The sequence below is a fragment of the Corvus hawaiiensis genome, chromosome 7 (assembly GCF_020740725.1).
Source record: "Corvus hawaiiensis isolate bCorHaw1 chromosome 7, bCorHaw1.pri.cur, whole genome shotgun sequence".
Lineage (NCBI taxonomy): Eukaryota > Metazoa > Chordata > Aves > Passeriformes > Corvidae > Corvus > Corvus hawaiiensis.
In genome coordinates, this window is record NC_063219.1 from 16,896,884 (window position 1) to 16,918,912 (window position 22,029).

Sequence of the window (22,029 nt, forward strand, 5' to 3'; positions counted from 1 at the left end):
ATGTGGTACCCGTGTGGCAATGAAATACAGTGTTCAGTGGCAAAAGCTGATACAAATTAAATTACCTCTCTGGAAAATTTATTACTAATGCCATTTACAAAATCATGCATTTGGTTTAAAATGAATGCAGCAAGAAACATATGTAGGCATGGTCCAAAAAAATTAAGTTTTCAGTGTTATGTAATAAATTTGAAGAATATCTTCTTTATGCAAATACAATGCAGTATGTTTTTCTTGAATTTGTTTTTTTGTGTGTGTATATATATGTGAAGAAAACCTTCAGTAGTGCAGGCTTCTCTGGCAGCTTAAGATTTGTATTAAGGGAAAATTACAGTCTTTATCTTCATGTTTAGAAAGTCTGGAAGCAGATAATTTACTGTTCTAATTCTTTAATGAATCAGTTACTTCAGCTGTTCTCTCCTCATTTTGCAAGTCGGCTTAGTACCAAGTGTGTGTTGTGTATCACCTGGGATTAAACAGCCAGGTTTGGTTTCTTCCAGTAGTACTGTAACTGAAAGAACCATCACTGTGGTCACAAAGCAAGCTTCAGAAAAATCTAACTTTATAACAAATCAAACTATTTTCTTCCAAAATGGTTTAAAAACAAAATGAGGAAATGAGCACTTATCTTCTGGTTGTAAACTGGCATTTTTTTCCCTTTCCTCTTCAGAATCCAGTGCTTATCTTAGATACGGATGAGGGACCACACATGCACAGATGCTCATAGGGTCATTTGGGTTGAAAGGGTTCTCAGGTGTCGTCTGGTCCAATCTCCTGCTCAGAGCAGGATCAGTTGTGAGACCAGACCAGATATTCTGCTTTTTTTTTTTAATTAGAAAATGATGTTTGAATATTTTTGCATCAGGAAATTAATTTTAATCTGTATTCATGTCACATCAGGAAGAATAACATGTTATGACTGAGGTCTCGACACAGTAGCAGTTATAAACTCTGTTTTCTGAACATCCTGTGTCATTCCCCAGGTTCTGCAGTGTTAACAACAGAGTGCTCTGTGATCCTGAGCATATTCGTGACCAACAGGAGTCCTGATATTTAGCAAAGATGTAATCAGCTCTGAGCTCCTGAAAAGCTTCCGTCAAATTTAGGAGTAATATATTCAGTTTTTTCACTTGTTTCACATTTTTTACAGTGTTAAAATGTTTTCTGAAGCATGCTAACTTTCCTGGTACAAACACTCCCTTCATGTTCCTCTGAACTTCAGCCTTCCCGTGGGTTCTGTCACTCATCAGTTCTGCATGGAAATGTTTGGGGATTGCAACCTCTTTTCCCAGCAAATGGTATTTGTAATGGAGCCTGCAAAGGACCTCCTTTCACAAAGAGATCTCCAGGAGAGACTATTTTACAAATAAATGCTAATATCTATCACTGAAAGGAAAACATGTAGAAATAAACGACAGTGACTTGTCAGAGTGCAGAAGTGGCTTCTGTAGTATGTCTGTTGGGTCAGTGGGTTATAGGGGAGGGCTTTCAGGGAGCTCTTTGCAATTCAGCTGTGGTTGGGGGGCCCTGCAGCCCACAGGATGTGCAGGGTTGGGGAAGGATCTATTTAATAACCTGGGGATGACAGCAACAATGAAGCTGCCTTTTCTTCATCAGCTTTGGCATTTCCTAACCTGTGTTAACCAATTCCCTAACCTGTGTTAAATCTAATTATTGTGAGTGCTCAGATCTTATTTCTCCTGTTTATCTCTAAAAAGAAAAGAAAAGAGCTTTCTGCTGGAAGTGTTATTTTTTTTTATTTTTCTTCTGTACTTTTTATTGCCCTGAAAAGTTGTAAATTGATTATTGTTTGTTCTCCAGATGGATCCTGTGCAAAAAGCAGTCATAAACCATACTTTTGGAGTGTCCATTCCCCCAAAGAAGAAACAAATAATTTCCTGTAATGTCTGCCAGCTTCGCTTTAACTCTGATGTGAGTATTGCCTATGTTCCTTCCTTTTTTTTTTGTTTTGTTGCATTAGGTATAATTAACCTAAACTTCTTTTCCTCAAATAACTCATTCTGCCTACATTCTGCTCAGCCTGATGGGTTGCTGTTTTGTCCACTCAGAGGCAGGAGTCCATAGAGCATGAATACTTAATTTTCTTGGATAGCTCTGGCACAATAGCCACTGCCAAGTCCATTGGTGAGATCCCATTTGACGATACAGTAACCTTCAAGAAGTATTGCAAAAAGAAATGTTTGTCTGAGTTGGTTTTTTTTTAAAAAGGAGGTGAAGAAGAAAACCTTCCCAGCGAGTTCTCCAGGTCATATTTGCTTTTCTTCCAGAAGAGATAGCTTTTTCTTGTTGTTTGTACATCCTTGCTGATATGTCTTTCAATTTCTCAATAAAGTCACTCTTCCAATAACTTTCATTCATAATAAATATAAACAGTTCTAGCTGTCATCTTGAGTGAGAAATTCAAAGAAACTGTTTTCTGAAGGTTAATTTAAAAAAACCATTACAAAAGAGTACCCAAAGAAACCAAAAGAAATTCAAGGAAACTATAAGAAAATTATGACCTTTGAAAGTTTAAGAATGTGTATTTGTTCTTGGAGACTACTTAATAATGTCATTACATTAATAAAAATAAACCCAAATTCCCAGATTTTTGGTTTTATCTTGAGGGCAAGAATAGATCCCTAAGTGATATGTTAATATTATATATTTTTCTGTCATAATTTTGGTCTCAGAAATAGATGGCAGGCACCCCCTCAAAGCCTCTGACTATTTTGTGCTCCTTGAGATTTGCAGTAAAGCACCTATACCCATTACCCTGGTTTTCTCTGCCTCTAAAACTGCACTTTGAAAAATGTCTCATAAAGTGTTTTCCCCAGTATGGCTTTTGTGTCTAGGCTGGTAAGGATTTTGAAGCAGTGCCATCTTAGCTTCAATTTGATTTCTAAATCTGTCATCATTTGACAAGCTTATTAAACTTCCTTTGAAGTGGCAATATCTGCTTAGTTAACTGATCTCAAAAGTCATTATTTTAAATTTAGTTTGCTTGTCTTTCTACTTTAAGGTTAAGATTTAAGGGGAAAAAAAAAATCTTTATGCTCTGATCCTTGATCCAGGTATCTACTTTTACTGATCAAATCAAGGAACCTATAACATTTTTTAAAATTTCCTTTGGCTTCATGGATCCTGGTTCTGAGCTGGATCTTACTCCATCACCAGTGAGGCAGCTCAGGCTGTCCTTACTCTTCTGTCTCCTCTTGAGGTCGGGGTCCCTCTGATCCTGTCCCCAGAGGAGTCACTCACTTTGTCTGTGCTGACATTCAGGTGGACAAACAGCACTTCAGGCAGACAAATTGAATCACAATTGAGTGGCTTGAAATAAATAAACAAAAAAAAAGCTGAAATGTTTATCATTTTGTACACCTGTCAACCAAGCAATTTTTCCTTGACTTACAAAGTAGAACAAAATGCATATCATATTCTGCTTTAAATAGTGGCATCACAAAAAGCATGGCCAATTATAGTCATGCTGCTTCTTCTGGGCCAGATGTATTCAATAGGGTGGTGTGCTCTTTCCTCCTAAATTTAGTGAATATATTCGGTTGTAGTTACTAGAAAATATCATCATCCTTTTGTGATGAATGGTTGTAAGAAAGGATGAAGCACCATGGCTGTGATATTTTACATGCTGAAATGCAGCACCTTACTTTCTACAGCAGTTTAGTTTACCAGGACATTCACAAACAACATAGAAATTTGATTTTGGAAAGTGCTAAGGTTCTAGCAGTGTAACGAATACCAGAAGATACTCAGATATAAATCGAATTTTCACAAATATTTCATAACCTCAACATCTATGAATATTTGGAGAATGAGTCTTCATTTTAAAAGCTTTCTAGCCTTTCATTGGGTTATTCAGCTTCTCCTGAGAAGCTGTACATAAGATTTTAAATCTCTTCTTCAGGTTCAGTCATTTGACGTTAAGAATTATTTATTTGAGCATGTGTCGCATCTTTTTTTCTGAGAGTGAGATCTTTTTTATTTGGATGTTGTTCTTGCCTATCCAAATAGACACCCCTCCCCACCCCCCCCATAATCTGCATTGTTATAGTTTCACTGAGGAAATGCTAGAGGAGTTTCAACCAAGCTCTGCAAACTCACAGTTCTTTCTTAGCTTGTTGAAGCTCCTGCGCAGAAATAAAAATCTGGACTCTGCATATGTTTTTCTTTTTGGTCCCTTTGGACCAAAAATAATGTGAAATTATGCTCAGGGCGTGGAATAATCTTTACAATCCATCCTTTGTTTGCTGACTGGGGAAGAAGGGAGTCAGGTATGTGTGAACCTTGTAACTGCTGAATCTTTCAGAGAATCAGTTCCACCATGTGACATGCTTTTGAGTAGCAGCAAACACTTCTAATCTTCATTAAAACTTCAGTGTAGCACATTGCAGAATGTGCAACTTTACACTTGCAATTTCTTCTAGCTCTACAAGGCTGACATATTTGTTGTTGATAGGCATTTTATTCCCTTGAACTATCTCTGACCTAAATTATGCAATTAAATGAAGTAAAAATGGCAAAACGAAACTATTAATTGTCTTTTTGGGTTTTTGTTTTTATTTTCATTCTCCTAAATGAATTTCACTTGCATGATGTTTGAGGATTCTGACCTCATTCTGGTGATGTTTTCTCAATTGCACAAGAAACATACAGGCAGTGGGTATTCATCTATGAGAAGAAAATTGGTTTCCTTGCCTGCAATCTTTTCCTTGTGCTGTGGACACTCACTGGTCTGAATCAATAAACCAAAAAAAAAAAAAAAAGTCAGACTAGTCAATTTATAGTTGTCAAACCTCCTACTAAATTAATACAGTGAATTGCAAAGGTTTGGGGTTTCTTTTGCTTGTAAGTCTGCAGGTTTAGCTTTGGTGAGAGTATTCTGGCAGGGATTTAGAGGCAAGGATCTGCAGCTACCTGCAGGAAAAGAAAGATCAGGGATGGGAGGAAATTTTAAATTTTAAATATTTAAAAATAGGTTGTCTTGAATGTGGGAGTAAACATATGTTGAAGTGATGGATCTGTGTTTTCAAAAATAAAGTTCCTAGAATGATTTTTCTTCTGCCATATTATAATTTGAACAATATTTTCTAACTGAACTCTTCAAGATCTCCCAGTCTTCAGTTTTTAACGTACAACATGAAGAAAACCTCTGTGTACAGATTCAGAATTTTGTCTAGTCTTAACCTGATATGTCCTCTTCTAAAAAAAGAAATTACAGGGTTTGACTCATACTTACAGACATTCACCATCATACTCTGTCTGTCTCTTTCTAATATTTTTAGCTGCATTTTGTTCAGATTGGAGGTTGTCTATTTCTGCTAATACATTCTGATACAACTGGTTTGAACACCCCTTCCAAACTCTGTCAACTCCAGAAAAAAACTGTAGTACAGAAGAGGTGATCCAAAGTCTTGCAAAACAGAAAAATAAAATGTCATCTCTGAAGTAAGAGCAAACTAAAGTTGTCTTAATAGCCTGAACTTTGAAGTCCTTCAGGGGAATTTTATCTGTAAAAGTAGTATCAGCCTTATAGCAGTGATAACTGAGGTTGCTTCAACAACATTTTTTGCATGATCTACTTCAGATACTCTTGCTGGAACTCAGAGTGGAATTAGGTGCCTAAATCTAAGTGTCGTGCTGTTTGAATATCTGAGGTGTCTGGGACATCCCCAGCAGGCTGATTAACTGACAAAGGACACCTGAGGACATGCCACATTACATGGGATGCCTGCCTCTGGAACTGAACCCCCACTCATTCAGTTTGCCTTCTGGTTTACTTTTATTTCCTTTTCTTTCCGTTTTTTTTCTTTTTCTTTTATTTTGAAGAGAGGAGAGAGAGAAGCAGGATTCAGTGAGGAGGAAAAGCATAAAAATATAGGAATAGAGAAAGGGCAAAAAAAATGTGAGGAGGGAATAGAGGAAAGGGCTCTTTCCTAAACTGGTTTTTAATGGTAGTAGATACCAGGAGCCAAGTGCAGTTGATTTAGGGTAGAAATCTCAATTTTAGGAAGGATAGTGTTATGAGGATTGATAGTTAATGAGGTTGATTAAACAGTATGCTTGATGAGATACTTACTCTAGTCTGCATAAACTTTATTCTGTTATGCAGAGGAACATACTCTTTCTAAAAATAGTTTAAAAAAGAAAAAAAGCAACATTATCCATTAACACTTGCAGTTGGATGTGCTTCAGTGTTTTGGAATAAACACAGGTGTTTACATCTTTGTATCAAATTATCTGTAAATATGTTACTTTTTAATTTCTTCATGGTGATGACACAGCATGTGCTCCAGTGCAGCAGTGACTAATGTGTCAATGAAGTTCAAGCTACAAGTCTTATGTTATGATCCAGCTCAGAAAAAATGAAAAATACTCAGTCATACTTACTACCATGAGAGACTTAGGCAGTAGAAGAGGAAGAATTCTCTCCATGGAACAGATTGTGATAGTGAGTCAGATTTTACAGTAACTTGAAGGCCACCAGAGCAAGGGGAGTAACTGTATTCCACAAGAGGAAGCAAGATATGCTGTGAAAGATCTAGCTTAACCTTTGAAAAAATACTTTCTTCTTCCTTTTAAGAATTCTGGGATTAATTATATACTTTTGGATGGGGATATTAATTATATATACTACAGACATTCTTGCAAAAACAAAAATCATCTTGAGTGAGTGTCCTGGTTCTGCCCAGGAGAGGGCTAATGTTTTGCAGTAGCTGGGAGGGGCATGACCATGGGGTTTGTTCTAGACAATCCCCCATGACCACGGGATTGTTCTAGACCACCTCACATCGTTGCTAGGAGTGGGCAAAAGGGAGTCTCTTTAAGAAGGGGTTCCTTCCACTCACATAAATGTGGCGGATGGAGCAGGCCTGTATTATTTATTGGTGGGAGCTTCTTTTTTTAATACCTTTTGTTTTTAATATTGTTGCTCTTACTGCTCATCTTCTTATCTCATTGCTGCGTCCATTAAATTGTTCTTATTGTTCTTATCTCAACCCATGATCTTTTCCTTTTGTTCCTCCATTTGGAGGGGGGAAGGGAAGTGACACATGGTTTTAGCTGGAGTCTCCATCCCCTGGAGGTATTTAAAAGATGTGTAGGGACATGTTTTAGTGGTGAACATGGCAGTGCTGAATTAACGTTTGAACTTGTTCTTAAAGGTTCTTTCCAACCCAGATGATTCTGTGATGCTCCACAGAGTTTTAGGAGCTTAGGCACTGTACAGTAATGTCAGTACTAATCCAATCCCTTTTTCCAGCAGCCAGACTTCTCTATAGTCCAAACTTGCAAATACATGATGCCAGCACTCCACGTGCATTATTGTTCTGATTTTTGTTTGGTGGTGTTCTTTTTGTAAACAGATTTTATCATCTGTTGATCACGCCTCAAATAAGTGTCTGCTTCCGTTTGCACATTTTCTGTTTCTTATAGAAATGTCTTTGGTTGTGGTACAGCCTGGTAGGCACCATCTTGTTCATAGGGTATAATTGGATTGAAAATAAACTTGGGTTTGCACAGTGTGCTGCTGTGTGGGTAATGACAGCAAGTTACCTCAAAAACCAGGAGGTGACTTCAAAAATCAGGAGGAAACACCTTGTAGGCAGATCAGAAAAGCAGATGTAAAAACCTGGCATTAAGAGACAATAAAGATCATCTTATTATTGAATGTATTTAAAGCTAATAAAAATGATGTGATGATAGTGCTCATCTTTTGAAAAAGCCAGAAGGAAAATTTTTGAAGTTTAGGCAAGTATTACCGAAAGTTGACTTTGCAAATTTAAATGAATTATTTATGCTGTCAAAAAGATAATAAACAAAATAATCAATAGCATCACATAAAAATCTACAGAACTGTCATTGTCTTTAGTCAAAGGTTTTACATTTTCCTTATAAATAAGATTATATTGATCCTCTGGGTATGAAGGGTAGTGAAGCGGATAGGAGGTAATTAAAAGCATAAATCTCAGGAACTTGTGAAGGTAATTCTCTGTTTTGTAGACAGAACTGACAAAATGATGAAAGTTGTTAGCTCCAACATGACAGAACTACCGCATGATTATAGGGTACAGGGCTATAACATGATGAAAGTTCTGTTCAAATAACAGCTATTTAATGGAGCTTTTAACTAAGTTTGCTAAGGTATTTAAAATATGAGTTGAATTCTTATGACGTGGCTGATATTCACAGCTCCTTGGTTTTTCTGTGTTCTTTTCAATAATAACCTACCTTACTATTCTGAGTAATTAGGTTTTAGAAATCTGTAAGGATGGAAATGAAAAACTAATGCGTATCTTTGGTGTAAAAAATGTATGAACATGCCAGGTTTGCAGATTTCTTCAATTACATCTATTATTAATAGCAAATGAAATAAAACTCTATTTTTCAACACTACTTCCTAATTTATCATGTCATGTAATTTTTATTAGAGTTATGATTCTAGTCTAAATTCTTCATAATTTATATACTCAAATAAATACTCATACTCTTACAGAATGGTTCTAACAGGTAAACTATGCAATCAAACATTTGGTAGACATCTTACTATTAAGAAAGGGAGTTTTATCGTTTAAGATCTGCTGTGAATTAAAATAACAATATGTTATGGACATAAATATCTCTCTGCTCCTCCTGTTTGCACAGTTAGTTTCCTTCTCTAACAGGAGCACTGCCATTGTAATCAACTTGATGTATAAAAGTGGGCAGGAACACAGGTGTTGAGAGGTGTTCTTTCTACAATATTAAGTTCTGACTATATTTAGGATATGTTAATTTTTTTTTTTTTTTTAGCTTGAATTTATGTAAAAATTTTTTGTGCTATGAAGGAAAATACTCATCTGTATTGCTACTCCGTAACAGAAGTTTTCACGATTATTATATATCTGTTCAGTCTTTCAGCTGTTTATTTTCTGTGGTTGAACTGTTACTGGCAGAAGCTTTTGTGGTATTTTCAACGAAATATTTTTCATCAGAGATTACCAGTTGTATTGACACCAAATGAACACAGGATTTGAGATAGAACATAGAATCACTGAGGGTGATAAAGACCTCTAAGATAATCAAATCCAGCCATCACCGTGTTCACCACTAAACCATATCCCCAAGTGCCGCACCCAGATGGCTTTTGAACAGTTTCAGGGATAGTGATTCCACCACTTAATCAGGCAGCCTGTTAGAGCTAGAATTGCTGAATTTGCCCTCCAGGGTGGAATTCCTGCTTTATGAAGGTGCAGTAGCAAGTGAGAAGAAATAGGAGTTGTGAGCCACCATGTTCAGTTCCATTTAGTTGTGGCACTCGCCTAATATTGTGCAGCTCAAAATTTGAACCTACATTTCCCATGTGGATGCGTCAGAGCCTCCCTTTATTTCTGCATTTCTCCTTCTTTCTGCCCATGCAGATCTATGTACATTTAATTGTATATGTTAATTGCCAGACTGGATAATGTGGTAGCAGATTCAAGCATTCATCTTGAAGGGTTGATGGTATACAGTTGTCTTATTTCCATGAAGACCTAATGAAGGGCTACTTCAGCTGATCTTGAATAAACCTGTAAAAAATCTTGATCTCACACACATACGCACTGAACCTTGAGACTTACTCAAGCCTTTCATCAGGTTACTGTGTCTTTGCGTAGCAATAAATTCAGTTAATTAGTCGTTCACATAGCAAGTAGATTCTAAAATGCTGTCACTTGTCAGCTGTCAAAATGAATCCTGTGGATTCCAAAAACACTGTCAGTCACTGCTCCTGATGGGGAATATCTGTTATCTTTTGTACTGCAGTCTTGCCTGTAGTTCAAAGTTTTCTTAAGGGTAATACTGCTGTCAGTGAATCCATATGATCTATGTGTTTCCTGGTTATCTAGACCTTTTGATACCTGCAGATTTATAAACACTTTTAACTTTCTACAAAGTAAAGCTACTGAGGTTGTTTTAAGCGCTACAATATGCTAATGACATTCACATTTGTTTTCACAGGCATATTTACATATAGGAGATAATTTAAATCGTTGATGTTTCATTAAATGCAGTCTAGTATATAAGGCTTTTGTATATGTATTGTATGTAGTCTTACAGTTTAACATCCTAGTTAGATTTCAAACTTAATAATTTGTAGTTGAAAGTAGCAATTAAATGTAGATTTTAAATAAAATACCACATTTGGATCATTTTTAACAGCAGAAAAGCTATCCTTTCTTACAGCCAAGTCATTAATCCTTATAACATAGAGGCTTTCTTAAAATTAAAACATTCATGAGGTTTGATTGGTTGGGGGTTTTTAATTGGTACTAGAAGACTGTGGATAGAACTAAGGTGTATAAATTTTAAGGTGTATAAATTAGAAAAATTATGGGAAAAAAATTGCATAATTATTTGTCTGTCAATTATATTCTTAATTATTTGCAACTTAATTTAAAATACAGCTATTCACTAAGCCATAGTCTTACAAATATGTAGATGTAGTTTTTAATTTCATAAGATACGCATCCCATTGATCAAAAAGTAATGCCAGACAAATGCATAAACACTTCTGTAGAATTTGGCCTGTCAGTACAAAGGTATTTTTTGCATTTCGATTCATAATGTCCCATTTATGGCAGCTTAAAGCTTCTCCTGTTCATTAAACCTACTAGCCAGTACCTGGTGACTTTCCATGCTGTCTAATAAGTAGGCAGGTTCTTTTTTAAAGTATTGCAATGGATAAATATCATTCTAATAGGCCACAGTCAGTTTTAGATTCAGTTGAAAATCAGACTTTCCTTTCAGTTAAGGAGTTCTTTCATAGAAATACTTTCTTATACCCCTTTCTCAAAACTGTCCGCCTTAACCTAGTATGCATTTAATTTAAAAATTGTAATAATGATAATTCAATGGCGACATTTAATATCGACTGTGTAAGAAATAGATGAAACTTAATCTTTTTGAAATGAAAAATAAATATTTAAACAATATTGAATTGTGGCACAGATAAATTATTTTACTGTAGAATGAATTAATCCCGACAGTAAATGCAGCTTTATACACTGGAATAAAGTATTTTGCAATTAAAATCATTATAGTACATGAGTATAAAAAGATATTCTGAGGTAACAGATTTTCATTTTGGTTTTTCCTAATTTTTTTATTTTCTCAAATATTGTTTTGCTGACACAGAATTTGCATGAATTATTTGTACTTAAAGATGATCAAAAAGTACCCTCAGTATCCATTTAAAATATTGTATCCCTAAGATATTTACTCTTGAGATAATTTTGTATTTTATTGAGGGTTTATATTAAAATTGGTAAAGTATCTTCCTTTTATGCACATGACTTTTGAACCCTATGTGTACACAACTTCCTCTGGATTACCAGAGCAAATGAAAATAAATTTTCAGCTCCCTGCCTTAACTAAAAATGACAATTTTACATACTATGGCTTATTTCAAAGATAAGTTTAGTATTTCAATGATATTGTCTACAAAGCTCATAACCTCTGCTCTACTGCTGTATTTGTGTCATAAGCAAGTTTTAAGTGAGACTTGGAACAAATATGTTTGTCTTTAATATGGTGCTTTTGCAAATATTTTATAAAATTAGAGTTATTAATGATCAGGAAATTAATAATCACAGTAATTCCTATCAGTAATAATCAGAACTTGAGTTCCAATTTCAGATTGCCTCAGCTGCCCTTCTCTCTTTTGCTTGCTGTGACTCCAGAAAACTCCAAGGGTTTATGTAACATGGTGATACAGCATTTCAGTTACCAAAAGGCAGCTGAATCAAATGATTTATCCCACAGTGGATAAAAAACAAACTCTGAACTTCGAGCGTATCTGAAAGGACTAGAAAGTAGTGCTTATGTGGTTAGGAAACATTTCTTCAATACTTTAATACTCCTCTAACTTCATGCTTGGAAAGAGTATCTGCGTTTCTATTCACAGAACAGAGATGAGTTGCCCAAAGGTTTGACAATATCCAGCCCCTGGAATTGAAACTTGACAAAATCGTTACAGAAATAAACTGTATGTACTTAACTGACAAAGTGAGGCACTGAAACAATTTTTTAGAGGTAGATTTTGCATCCCCTAACTACTTTAAAATCAAACCTGGAGAATTTCCCCCCCATTCAAAGGAATGTGGTCTGGTTTGAATAGTATTGAGGAAGGCTGGCATTTCCAAAAACCCTACTTAGATTGGTCATAGCAATGCTTTTTGGCCTTATAATGTAAAACTATGAATTTCATAGATTATAATAATTAGAAAACTTAAAAATTAGTCAATTCACCATGTTTCCATGAAGCTTCACTTGTTGTTATGGAAATCTTAATTTTAATTCTGCCTGGGCTTGTTTGTTCTCAACAGGTCTCATGTACACTATATGAGGATTGAATGAAGGGAATCAAAGACTGTAGTAGGTTATTACTGATATTGCAGGCATTATTATTGCAAATATCAGCAGAAAGGCTTATTATCAAGGAATTGACTTACTAAGTCTTTCTCTTGAGTGCATTTATGTCTCTTATGTCATAGCTTTGGCCTCAGGCAGCATATGATCCTACCAACAGCACACATATGCGCAGAGCATAGAGTTCAAATATTTAAAGGGACATCATCAACTTGAGGATGCTCGAGTGGAAAATCTTGTACTTGCTATCATTTAAAGTTAAAAGTATTGGAATGGAAAGGGTATATATTCACCCCAATTCTTAGCTCCACTTTTTGTACACTGTAACATGTGAATAGTTTATTGAATTTTGTTGGTGGAAAATACCCCTTCTAGTGCATCATGTCACAACTGCAAAGCTTAAGAGAAATGGATAAAACCCAGCAAAGGTGGAGGGAGACAGGGCAAGACTCCTGTGCCTCATAAGGCACATTGGCTTAACAGGGCACAACCAGGACTGTGCTCCTCTGCCCATATTCAGAACTGAAGAGATCCAACCCAGAAGTTGACAAGTGTCCCTTTAAGTAGTGCACATAGTACTAGTGGTATAGCTGGTTAGTTTTTTTTTTTATAGTCCTTAAATTGTGTTTGTATGCGTGTTAATATTTCAAAGGTTTTAAAATCAAGATATTTTAATAGCAATTGATGAGTAAACTCTTCACTGTTTTTATAATAAAGTTTTTTAAAAATACCTCACTTTCAGAGGAATTCAAAATAAAACTAATCTAGCAGCCTTTCTTACTGAATGCTTGCTTACTGAAATCTCCTGTGAAAGGAAAGGTGCACCCACAAGGACATACACTGTCCTTCTGAAGTGGAAAGCACTGTGTTTCACAAGGTATATAATCATTTAAGAAGTTCTGGTGTATAAGAACTTCACTCCTCTGTTTTAGCAACAGTTCTCCATCAGTTTAACAGTGCCAATAACTTGTGTGAGGACTCCAACATGCTGTCTGTTCTTTTGCCCGCTCCAGCTGTTTCTACTCTTCACTTCTACTCTGTCATATGATAAAGCTGTTATTACATGCTGTCCCAAGGTGACTGTATTGTAATGCCCATTTCTGCTGATCTTAAAACAGTTTTCCTCCTTATGGCAGCACTCTTTATGGAGTTCAAGCATCTTAGATATTATAGTTGCTCTCTGTAGAAAGCATGTGACTTGTTTCATGGCTCGCTTCATTTAACAGTGAACTAAATAAAATAGTTGATAATTGATTGACAAGAGAGAATGAATGTGGTTTTGCATGAACAGAGTGAAAGTTTACTTGCACTGATGTTTTATATGCCAGGTTCCAAGATGTGCTTACAAGAAGCATGCTTTCTCTGAGTGTTTTAAATTGAAGTAAACAACAATATTAACTTCTGTGGTTAATATGTAACCTTCAATAGAGGCACCTAGTGGTATAATGTTTACAGTGAAATAATGTTTTAAAGCTGTGTTTGGAAATATTAATAATGCAAAGCTATTGCTGAATAGTACAGTCTAATGAAAAAAACCTGGTTTGGATGGGACTTTTTTCTTGGCCATTATTTGGTAAATTAATTCATTAAGAAGTCAATAAAAACACTTAAATTCATTAGCTGAAATTTCCAAGCTTTGAAGTTTTGTATTAAGTATGTAGTTCCTTAGTTTTGCTTCTAACAAAGTGGCCTGATTTGTCAAGGCATCTGATTATATAGAGTCAGGAACAATGAAGGGGGCTCAATAGCACTGAAAAAAATGGGCAGATATTTATGTGTCTAGCTTTAGCTGTGCAACTTGAAAAACACTGACGTAGTTTCTGAAGATAGTTTTAAGACAAAGGTGAAGTAAACATCTCAGTACATATTTCTACTGTTCTCTTTGGGCAGATTAGGAAGAGTATATTATATATAAACTCCAGCCAAAATAAATAATAATAATTTAAAAAAGCTTCTCCCTGTCCTTCAGGTTCCAATTTTCTTAGTATTTGAAAAATAATATTCAAGGCAATTTATAAAGCAATCAAGACTGACAAGTATTTAGTTTTCTGTGTTGTACTTGGGTCTACTGAAGTTTACAGGTATGGTATTTCCTCATTTTAACCCTTCTTGCTTGATCTAATAGAAAAGTCATACTTTTTCAATTTTCAGTTGTTTCAGTTGCTGTTAGTGCGAAGGTGAAAGTATTTTATGGCATTTGTACTAGATCAAACAGAAGGAAAAATGGATTATTTAATCATGTTACAGCACAGTTCATCTTTCTAACTGCAAGCAATAAAGACTAAGGAATGCTACATGAAAATTGAGTAGCATTTTTCTGAATTGGATGTGTTTACATTTATATAGTCCTTTAAATCTTTAAGCACCATAGAAGTAAAGAATTACATTAGGAGTGACAGAGCTCTATGTAATCTCGAAGCCTGTTTTTCCAAGTTACTGAAAACATGCAATATTCATTAAAATCATGTCATTTGAGTATATAAGAACTTACATCCATGAAAACTGTTAGTATAAAGCTATTAAAAATTTTTAGGTGGAATAATACGGTGCCTACTATTGAAAGTGTCACTTTTCTGCCTTGTCATCCATTGTATTATATACAAGTGCAAAAAAAAGTGAGCCTGATTTGTTCTCCTTTGTAGAGCCAGGCCGAGGCCCACTACAAAGGAAGTAAACATGCCAAGAAGGTCAAAGCACTAGAGGCAACGAAAAGCAAACCCAAAGCTGGTTCTTCCAAAGACAGCGCAAAGGTTAACACGGGCTGCTCCACCACGCCAGTCACAGCCAACATCTCTGACAAATCAGGTCAATGGAAACTTTTTGTTCTATAGATCCTTTGCTTTCTCCTTTTCTTGTGTTTGTATGAGAGAATTTGGTTGCATGATAGTGATCCGTAACTTGTCTTTTCTAAACTGTTTGCTATGCTTTCTTGTACAGAATTGATTTGGTTTGATACTCTCAAATTGCTTTTTCACATCTGTGAAAAAACTGGTGCCTCTGAATGCTAAAGTGTATTTTTCTTAAACCTATGAAATGTACTCTTAGAAAGTATGGATGTTCTTATGGCCATAGTGGATGGATGTGGTGAAGTATGAGGTTATGTATTTGGCTGAAGCACAGGAAACCTTTGTAAGAAATTTTTCCTTTCTGAATAAGACAGTGTTGCTCTAATTGGAAAACACACCTACAGAAATGTGAAGCCTTGTGGCCTGGGTATTTCCTGACTTTCACAGCTCATTAGTGCTTCAACATCACCTTTTTTTTTTTTTTTTTTTTTTTTTTTTTACCCTTCAGATTAGTAATCTGAGGAAGATCAGCAACACTAATAGCAGTGAAGTTGCTTGAGTTTCTGCTCTGTCAGTATTGTATTACTGAATGAAACAGGAGACTTTATGAACTCGCTGACAGTGTTATTCAGGAGAAGGCCCCTACTGTGGACTACACAACTGTCAGTCCAGTAGACTACTGCTGATAAATTTGCTTCTGTTAGGGAGCCATTTATTATCCTCTTCACCACAGCTGATCTTGACTCGGGTGCTGTGAGGTGAATAACACAGTTTTTTGACATGTGCATTAAAAATAACCAAAAAAAAATATCCCAACTCAAAAAAGGTATTTGTGATTATTTGTCATCCTGCTCTTTTCACAGCAGCATCAAAACTATCTTTAGTCCTTAACAATGACAATGGATGCCAAATTTTGGGTTGATTTATCTAGAAAATCACATTTTGGTTTTGAGAGAGATGAGCTAAACCCAAGTAGCATCTTTAGGTAAACAAGCCCTGCTACTATAAAACAGTAGCAGTCTGCCATTGATCTAAATATAAAGTGGACTACTGAACAAGAAGAGATTTAAAATATTTGATAAATATTTTACTCTCTGAAATATCAAAAATAGCTTTATTTAAGATAGCTTACTGCCCCACATGTGCATGGTAAGAACTCATACAACTGCTGAAGTAGAGTATCAGTTAAGACTTTAGAGGATTTAACATGATAAGAATTCATCTGTGATAATGTAATTGTATAATGCCCTCCCTCTCCGATGCCAAAAGTTGAGGTCCAGATAACAAGTTTCATTATCTTGTACAAACTCCATCATCTCTTCCACAGGTCTGGAACTGTCTTGTGTTTCCTTTGCCAGACTATGAGGTCCGAATTAAATGAATTCTTTCCTTTCCTCTGCAGTGTATCTAAAATCTACATTCAGTTTTTGATAAAATAATACAACCAATCAAAAGGGAAACCTGCTCTTGATATTTTTTCTAATTGCCCTGTTTTGACAGGGTGTTGTTTTATGCTGTTAATTACTCTATACAAATTAGACAGATTACCATCTGTCTTTTGGATTATACCACTGCAACTGTTTGTACATTAAAAATAAATCCCAGTGGCAATTTAGTTGAACACTTTCTTCCCATCAGGAGAACAGTGGGATTCTCTGTGGAGAGTTGGCTCCTCAGAGCCCCTTACTGCTGTACAGGAGACTGAGGATGGGATGTTTGGGAGGAAAAACCCCAAACTTGGAGAAAATTCTCCGTATTTGTAGGGAAAGCTGGTCACAGAGATGGTGAACATCTTGAAGATTGGGGGTTTTGCCAGACTTGGAACAAACCATAGTTTTGTTCAGCTAAAGTTTCCCTTACAGATACTATATCGATTCTTTACCTTATGTTTTGTTCCTTACCATAATGCTTATTGCAACTAAAGCAGTCATTAAGTTGCCATTGGGGATTTTTTTTTTTTTTTTTTTTTTTTTTTTTTTTTTTTAAATTTTTTTTGCTTTGGAGCAGATTAATTTACACAATCTTTTTCTGAATCTTTTGACACAGCTCTCATTCTCTGAAAAATGCATTAGTACTATATATTAACTTTCTAGGAATGTTTTTATTTTCCTTAGATCTCCAATGCTAAGAATTTCAGTTTATGTTTGTATTTGTGGTCTTTTTTTCATCCTGATTTCCAGAGGAAATGAGACTTATGGTCATATCATCTATTCCTGTCTTTGTTATTTTCTGGCTGTGTCTTCACAATTTTGACTGTATTGCCTACTGTCCAAAAATAAAAAAAAAAAAAAGAGAGATTAAGAGATTTTAATCCTATAAATTAGTCCTATAAATCCTATAAATTTGATGAAAATTGGCACCTATGTAGATGAGAAGTCCTAACTTATGGTCCATCCTGAAAGATGCTGCCATATGATCTCTGTTTTGCTTGACCTGCTGACTGACCAGGGACTCTGCCTTCAGGATGGGGAATCTGAAAGTGTGTATGTGTGTTGTAGGTCTGAAAAAATTGCATTAGATGCACATAAACTAAATGAAATCAAGGAAGAGAATTAAATTCCACCACTTGGGAAGCTGCTGTTCAGCCATTGTACTTTGGAGAGTTCCTGAGAAACGTTCATCAAGCAGTAAATAATTTCTGGTGTCCTTTTCTTCTGTATGGGAGAGTAGAAATAGAAGCTATACAGAGAAGGCAGTTTTAAGGTCTTGTGATCTTTTGTTACCTGCTCTACTTCCATGGGTATTAGTGCAGAAAGGGTAGGGAGCATTACAGTAAACTGATAAACTGCAGTTATTCTCTTACGTAGATGTGCTAATAAAGAGACAGAACAGGCATGAGTAGCACCCTTTCTGATGTACTGTCATTTTGAATGAGATAATGATGAATGATTTGGAGCTCACCAGACAGAACAGTTGTCATATCTTGAACTAAAATGTCAGGTTAAGTTTGCTACAGAGCCATGTGTTCTTTGGGTCAGACATAGCATGAAGTCCAAAACACTTATATGTCAGAAGTCACCACTATAGTACTAGCAGGAACAATAATTTCACTGTTAGCTCAGCTAGTGATGAATCTACCAAAGGCAAAACACTAATTTATCCAGTCCTTATTTTTCAAAATTTATGATGCAGTGGTCTCTCAAAAGCTGTTCCTTTCAGCTTGAGAAACGTGGCTGCTGGTAGAGCTACAAAAGTTAAATTAATCTTTAAGGTTTTTTGGGATGTTTCCAGAAGAACATGGGCTCCTGCAGAGAAAAGTGGTCTTGGCCAAATGGAAAGGGGTGACTGTGGTCTGAGCGTGACAATGTCCACATTGTGAGGGTGTTCTTCCCTGCTAATGTTAATAATACAGTGTGACTTGGATTTTGTAAATTGATGCAAACATATAAGGATAAAGCCATAGTGCAGGAATGGTGCAAGTGGCTGCAACCTCAGGTAAGTGGATATCAATGGGTTTAATTGAAAAGTTTGTACTCCTACTTTGTTAGGCTACTATGTGATCTCATTGTCTAAGCTCACAGCTCCTTGCCGTTCAGAAAATACTTGTTTATTGGTACTTGTAAATACCACCATCCTACCATGTTCACTCTGGAGACAGGAAAAGATCTCTACAGATTGTGTGACAAGGTTTCTATTCTCCTACTCTAGCTGGGCCATCTCTGCCTGTCCTGATAGGTATTTGCAGATTGGGGGTGGCCACAGGGGATGCATTCATAACCTGTCTCCCGCACAGTTTCTCAAACCACACAGGGAAGGTCTAGCAATGGCTGTAGAACAGTTTCATATCCTAGAAAATCACTACTGTGACACTGCAAGCTTTTTTGTAGCTGCTTTGAGATGTGGTTACAGAACAGCTGTGTTAATAGCACTTAACTGCTGCTCTTGCTGTGGTGGGTTGATCCTGGCTGGATACCAGGTGCCCACCAAAGCCCCTCTCCCCCTCCCACCCTCAGCTGGGCAGGGGAGAGAAAATACAGCAAAAAGCTTGTGGGTCGAGTTCCGTCAAACACAAGGGAAACCTGACAGCTTTTCACAGAAGCCACCTCTACAGCCCTCCTACTACCAAAGCTTAGCCATGCAAACTCAGTATAGTGGCAAGTATTCCCTTCCCTCCCTGTGGAAGCCCAGGGTTTTCAGGATGGCTGCACAGAAGGATACGTGTATGTATGGCATTGCTTAGAAAAGGGCAGGGGTAATAACCAGTACACAACATCATGTAGAATATTTAAAGTGTGGTTTAAATATAGCTCTAAGAATGCAGTAGAAGATGGTGTCTGTGACCCCAGGTCAGCATAGTCCAGATGCTTACAGTGATGAATCCTTCAGGAATGAATATGGTAATGACTGGATTGAAATGTCACTGTTTACTTATCAAGCAAAGAGGAATTCTTTGATCATACTTCTAAATCAAAATAAATAGTTCAAAATGAAGCATACAAATGATGTGGTATCAACTTCTTTGCATTTTGCTTTGATGTGAAAATCGGAAAGTAAATGCAACTGTTTTAAACTACTCGAGTCAAAATCATATTTCAGATCATAAAAGGTAATCTTCTTTCTGCCTTTGATCATTTGCTATATGCTCTATTGGCCTTGTGCCTGTTTGTGAAATGATAGGTATGGGCATTTCAGGTTCGGTCCTTATTCCAGTAACAGCAGAAGACTCTGCTGCTTGGGAAATAGGAGGTGAACCCTTTGAATGCTCTATGAAACTCCATTTTGTTCAGCTGGTACAGGAATAGAGAACATTTCACACCTAACTAGGCCAAATCTAGAACCTCTTTCAAATCCTGACCCTTTGTACTACAGCTTTGCTCTGTGGCACTGTCTCAGGGCAGCTCAACAGCACAGGGTCACAGTGATGACATTCCAGCATATGAGCAGCACTGTGCTGATCTGCTGTGTATGGCAAGAACGGCAGGAAGGAGCTTTGACGCCAATGTTTTTTGCCAGCTTCTTGATCCTAAGTGGGTCCTGTAAGAGTTATTCCAGTCATTACAGCTGCATAACTCAAACTAGCTGGAGGTTTATTCTGAGGAACATTGTCATGCTGGAGTGTGGCACAGTGTCTGACACTGAGTGAAGTAGATCACATTTGGAAAATAGCCTGGACCTGTTGATGGATCTAATAAATGAGTTGGTATCTTGTAGACATGGTAATTAGTTGGCCCATTGGCAACTCCAAGCTTTGTCAGACTTAGAAAAGTTGACCTTGAGGTCTTGTCTCTGGGTTTTAGTTCATCAAGGGCTATCTGTGGATGCTTTCACAACAAAACTGAGTGTTTTTTCCTTTTATTCCTAAAGCAGTGTGCAACATGTTGAATCACATTTAGTCAGGATATGTTGGATTTCTCCAGTGTCCCCGTTGCCAGTGCTGTGTATTCATCAGCTACCAATGAGGTGAAATGGCCCAGTGGAGGGCTCAGTTTGTATTTCACAAGTCCACCATCAGGACACTCCCTGAGTCATCTTGCTTTCATTGCTTATTTTAAAAATATTTCTGCTAGTGCTTAAATTCTGAACTTTTACATGCAGCTCTTTACTTGGAGCAATGCTAAAAATGATACCAGATCTCTTAGTAAAATTCCTTTTCACCTTAACATTTGTTTCCATTTATCACCTTCTTTTCCACACATTTTAAAGGAATGGCTTGTTTATGTAGCTCAAATAAACTGTTTCTTATATGATCCTTCAGAAGTAGCTAGGAGCCACAGACATAACAATCTCCCCAGCTGAACTGTGGTGTGTCTGTTCTGGGAAACTTGAGGTTATTTGTCACACAGATACCTTTCTAAGAACCTCAAAGCTTAGGGTGTTTCTAACTATTCTTCAGTCTTATAATTCTGTGTAATGTACCAAAGTCCTCTAGACCTCAAAATAGGTTGGGGCAAAGTTGAATTTTGAGGGTGGGGCAGGGATAGGGAGAGGCTCTAGGAGAGGAACAGGACAATGAGGTGTTTGGGTTGCTGTCCCCCAGAGTGTTAGTGTGCCCTATTTAGAGGTTCTGTCTTATGCTCTTCAAAAAGGATGCTTGTGCTTATGTCTGGCCTCCATCAAAAGCTACTGATGAGCCTCATCAGTTCTTCACATTTATGCTGACATAAAGAATTCTGCTGAAGCTATTCTGTATAAAGTAACCATGCATCTGTGTTTATGTGGATTCAGATAGTGCCTGCTAAGCACATGCATATTTCTGTTAGGTAAAGGTATTAGTTTACCGTCAACTGAGTAGTAAATTCAATCTGATTCAGCCACCAAGGAGGGTCATTTTAAGGGCATTTTTCCATTACATCCTCTGAGAATGGTAAGGTTTGTTCCTTTTTCATTCAGTGTTTCACAGCCATATGAAGATCATTCTATATTGCCATCTGTTGAAACTCTAGCCCCAAAACAGAGGTAATGGCACAGCATAGAATTTCCTGCTTGACCACAGTGTTTTTACAATTGATAATATAAAATATGATCAATAAATGCTCATAAATTCTTCACAGTTACACAGTTGCAAGTACCATATGTGTACTTAAATTCATGGCACATACAATGCCTTTATTTGATTTAATAGTAAATAGCTTCTGGACATTTTCTGACAGGTAATTTCAGCAGCTCTTTCAGGAAGTGGCTGTTTGGTTTATGTTCTTAGAATGAAAGGTGAGCCAAAAGAAAGATTAGCAAGTCAAAGTCTGTTATCAGGAAATCATTCTAATAGGTTGAGATCTTTAAACACTTTCTGCCCTGCCAGCCTTACTGTTCATACTTTTGAAAAGCGGATATTCAGACCTCATCTTTCCATGTGTGTCTTTAAATCTGAATGGAAAAGCAGTCATACTGTGCATTTTGGTGT

At 36.5% G+C, this 22,029-nt stretch overlaps 1 protein-coding gene across 8 annotated transcripts in view; it reads left to right on the forward strand.

The window, feature by feature from the left end:
• ZNF385B (zinc finger protein 385B) overlaps positions 1–22,029 on the forward strand; it is a 165,792-nt gene that overhangs the window by 125,233 nt on the left and 18,530 nt on the right. For all 8 annotated transcript variants that reach the window (XM_048309873.1, XM_048309872.1, XM_048309871.1 and 5 more), the window contains 2 exons: positions 1,822–1,932; positions 15,045–15,207. In XM_048309873.1, the coding sequence (XP_048165830.1) occupies positions 1,822–1,932; positions 15,045–15,207 (274 nt within the window). The remainder of the gene's footprint in view (positions 1–1,821; positions 1,933–15,044; positions 15,208–22,029) is intronic.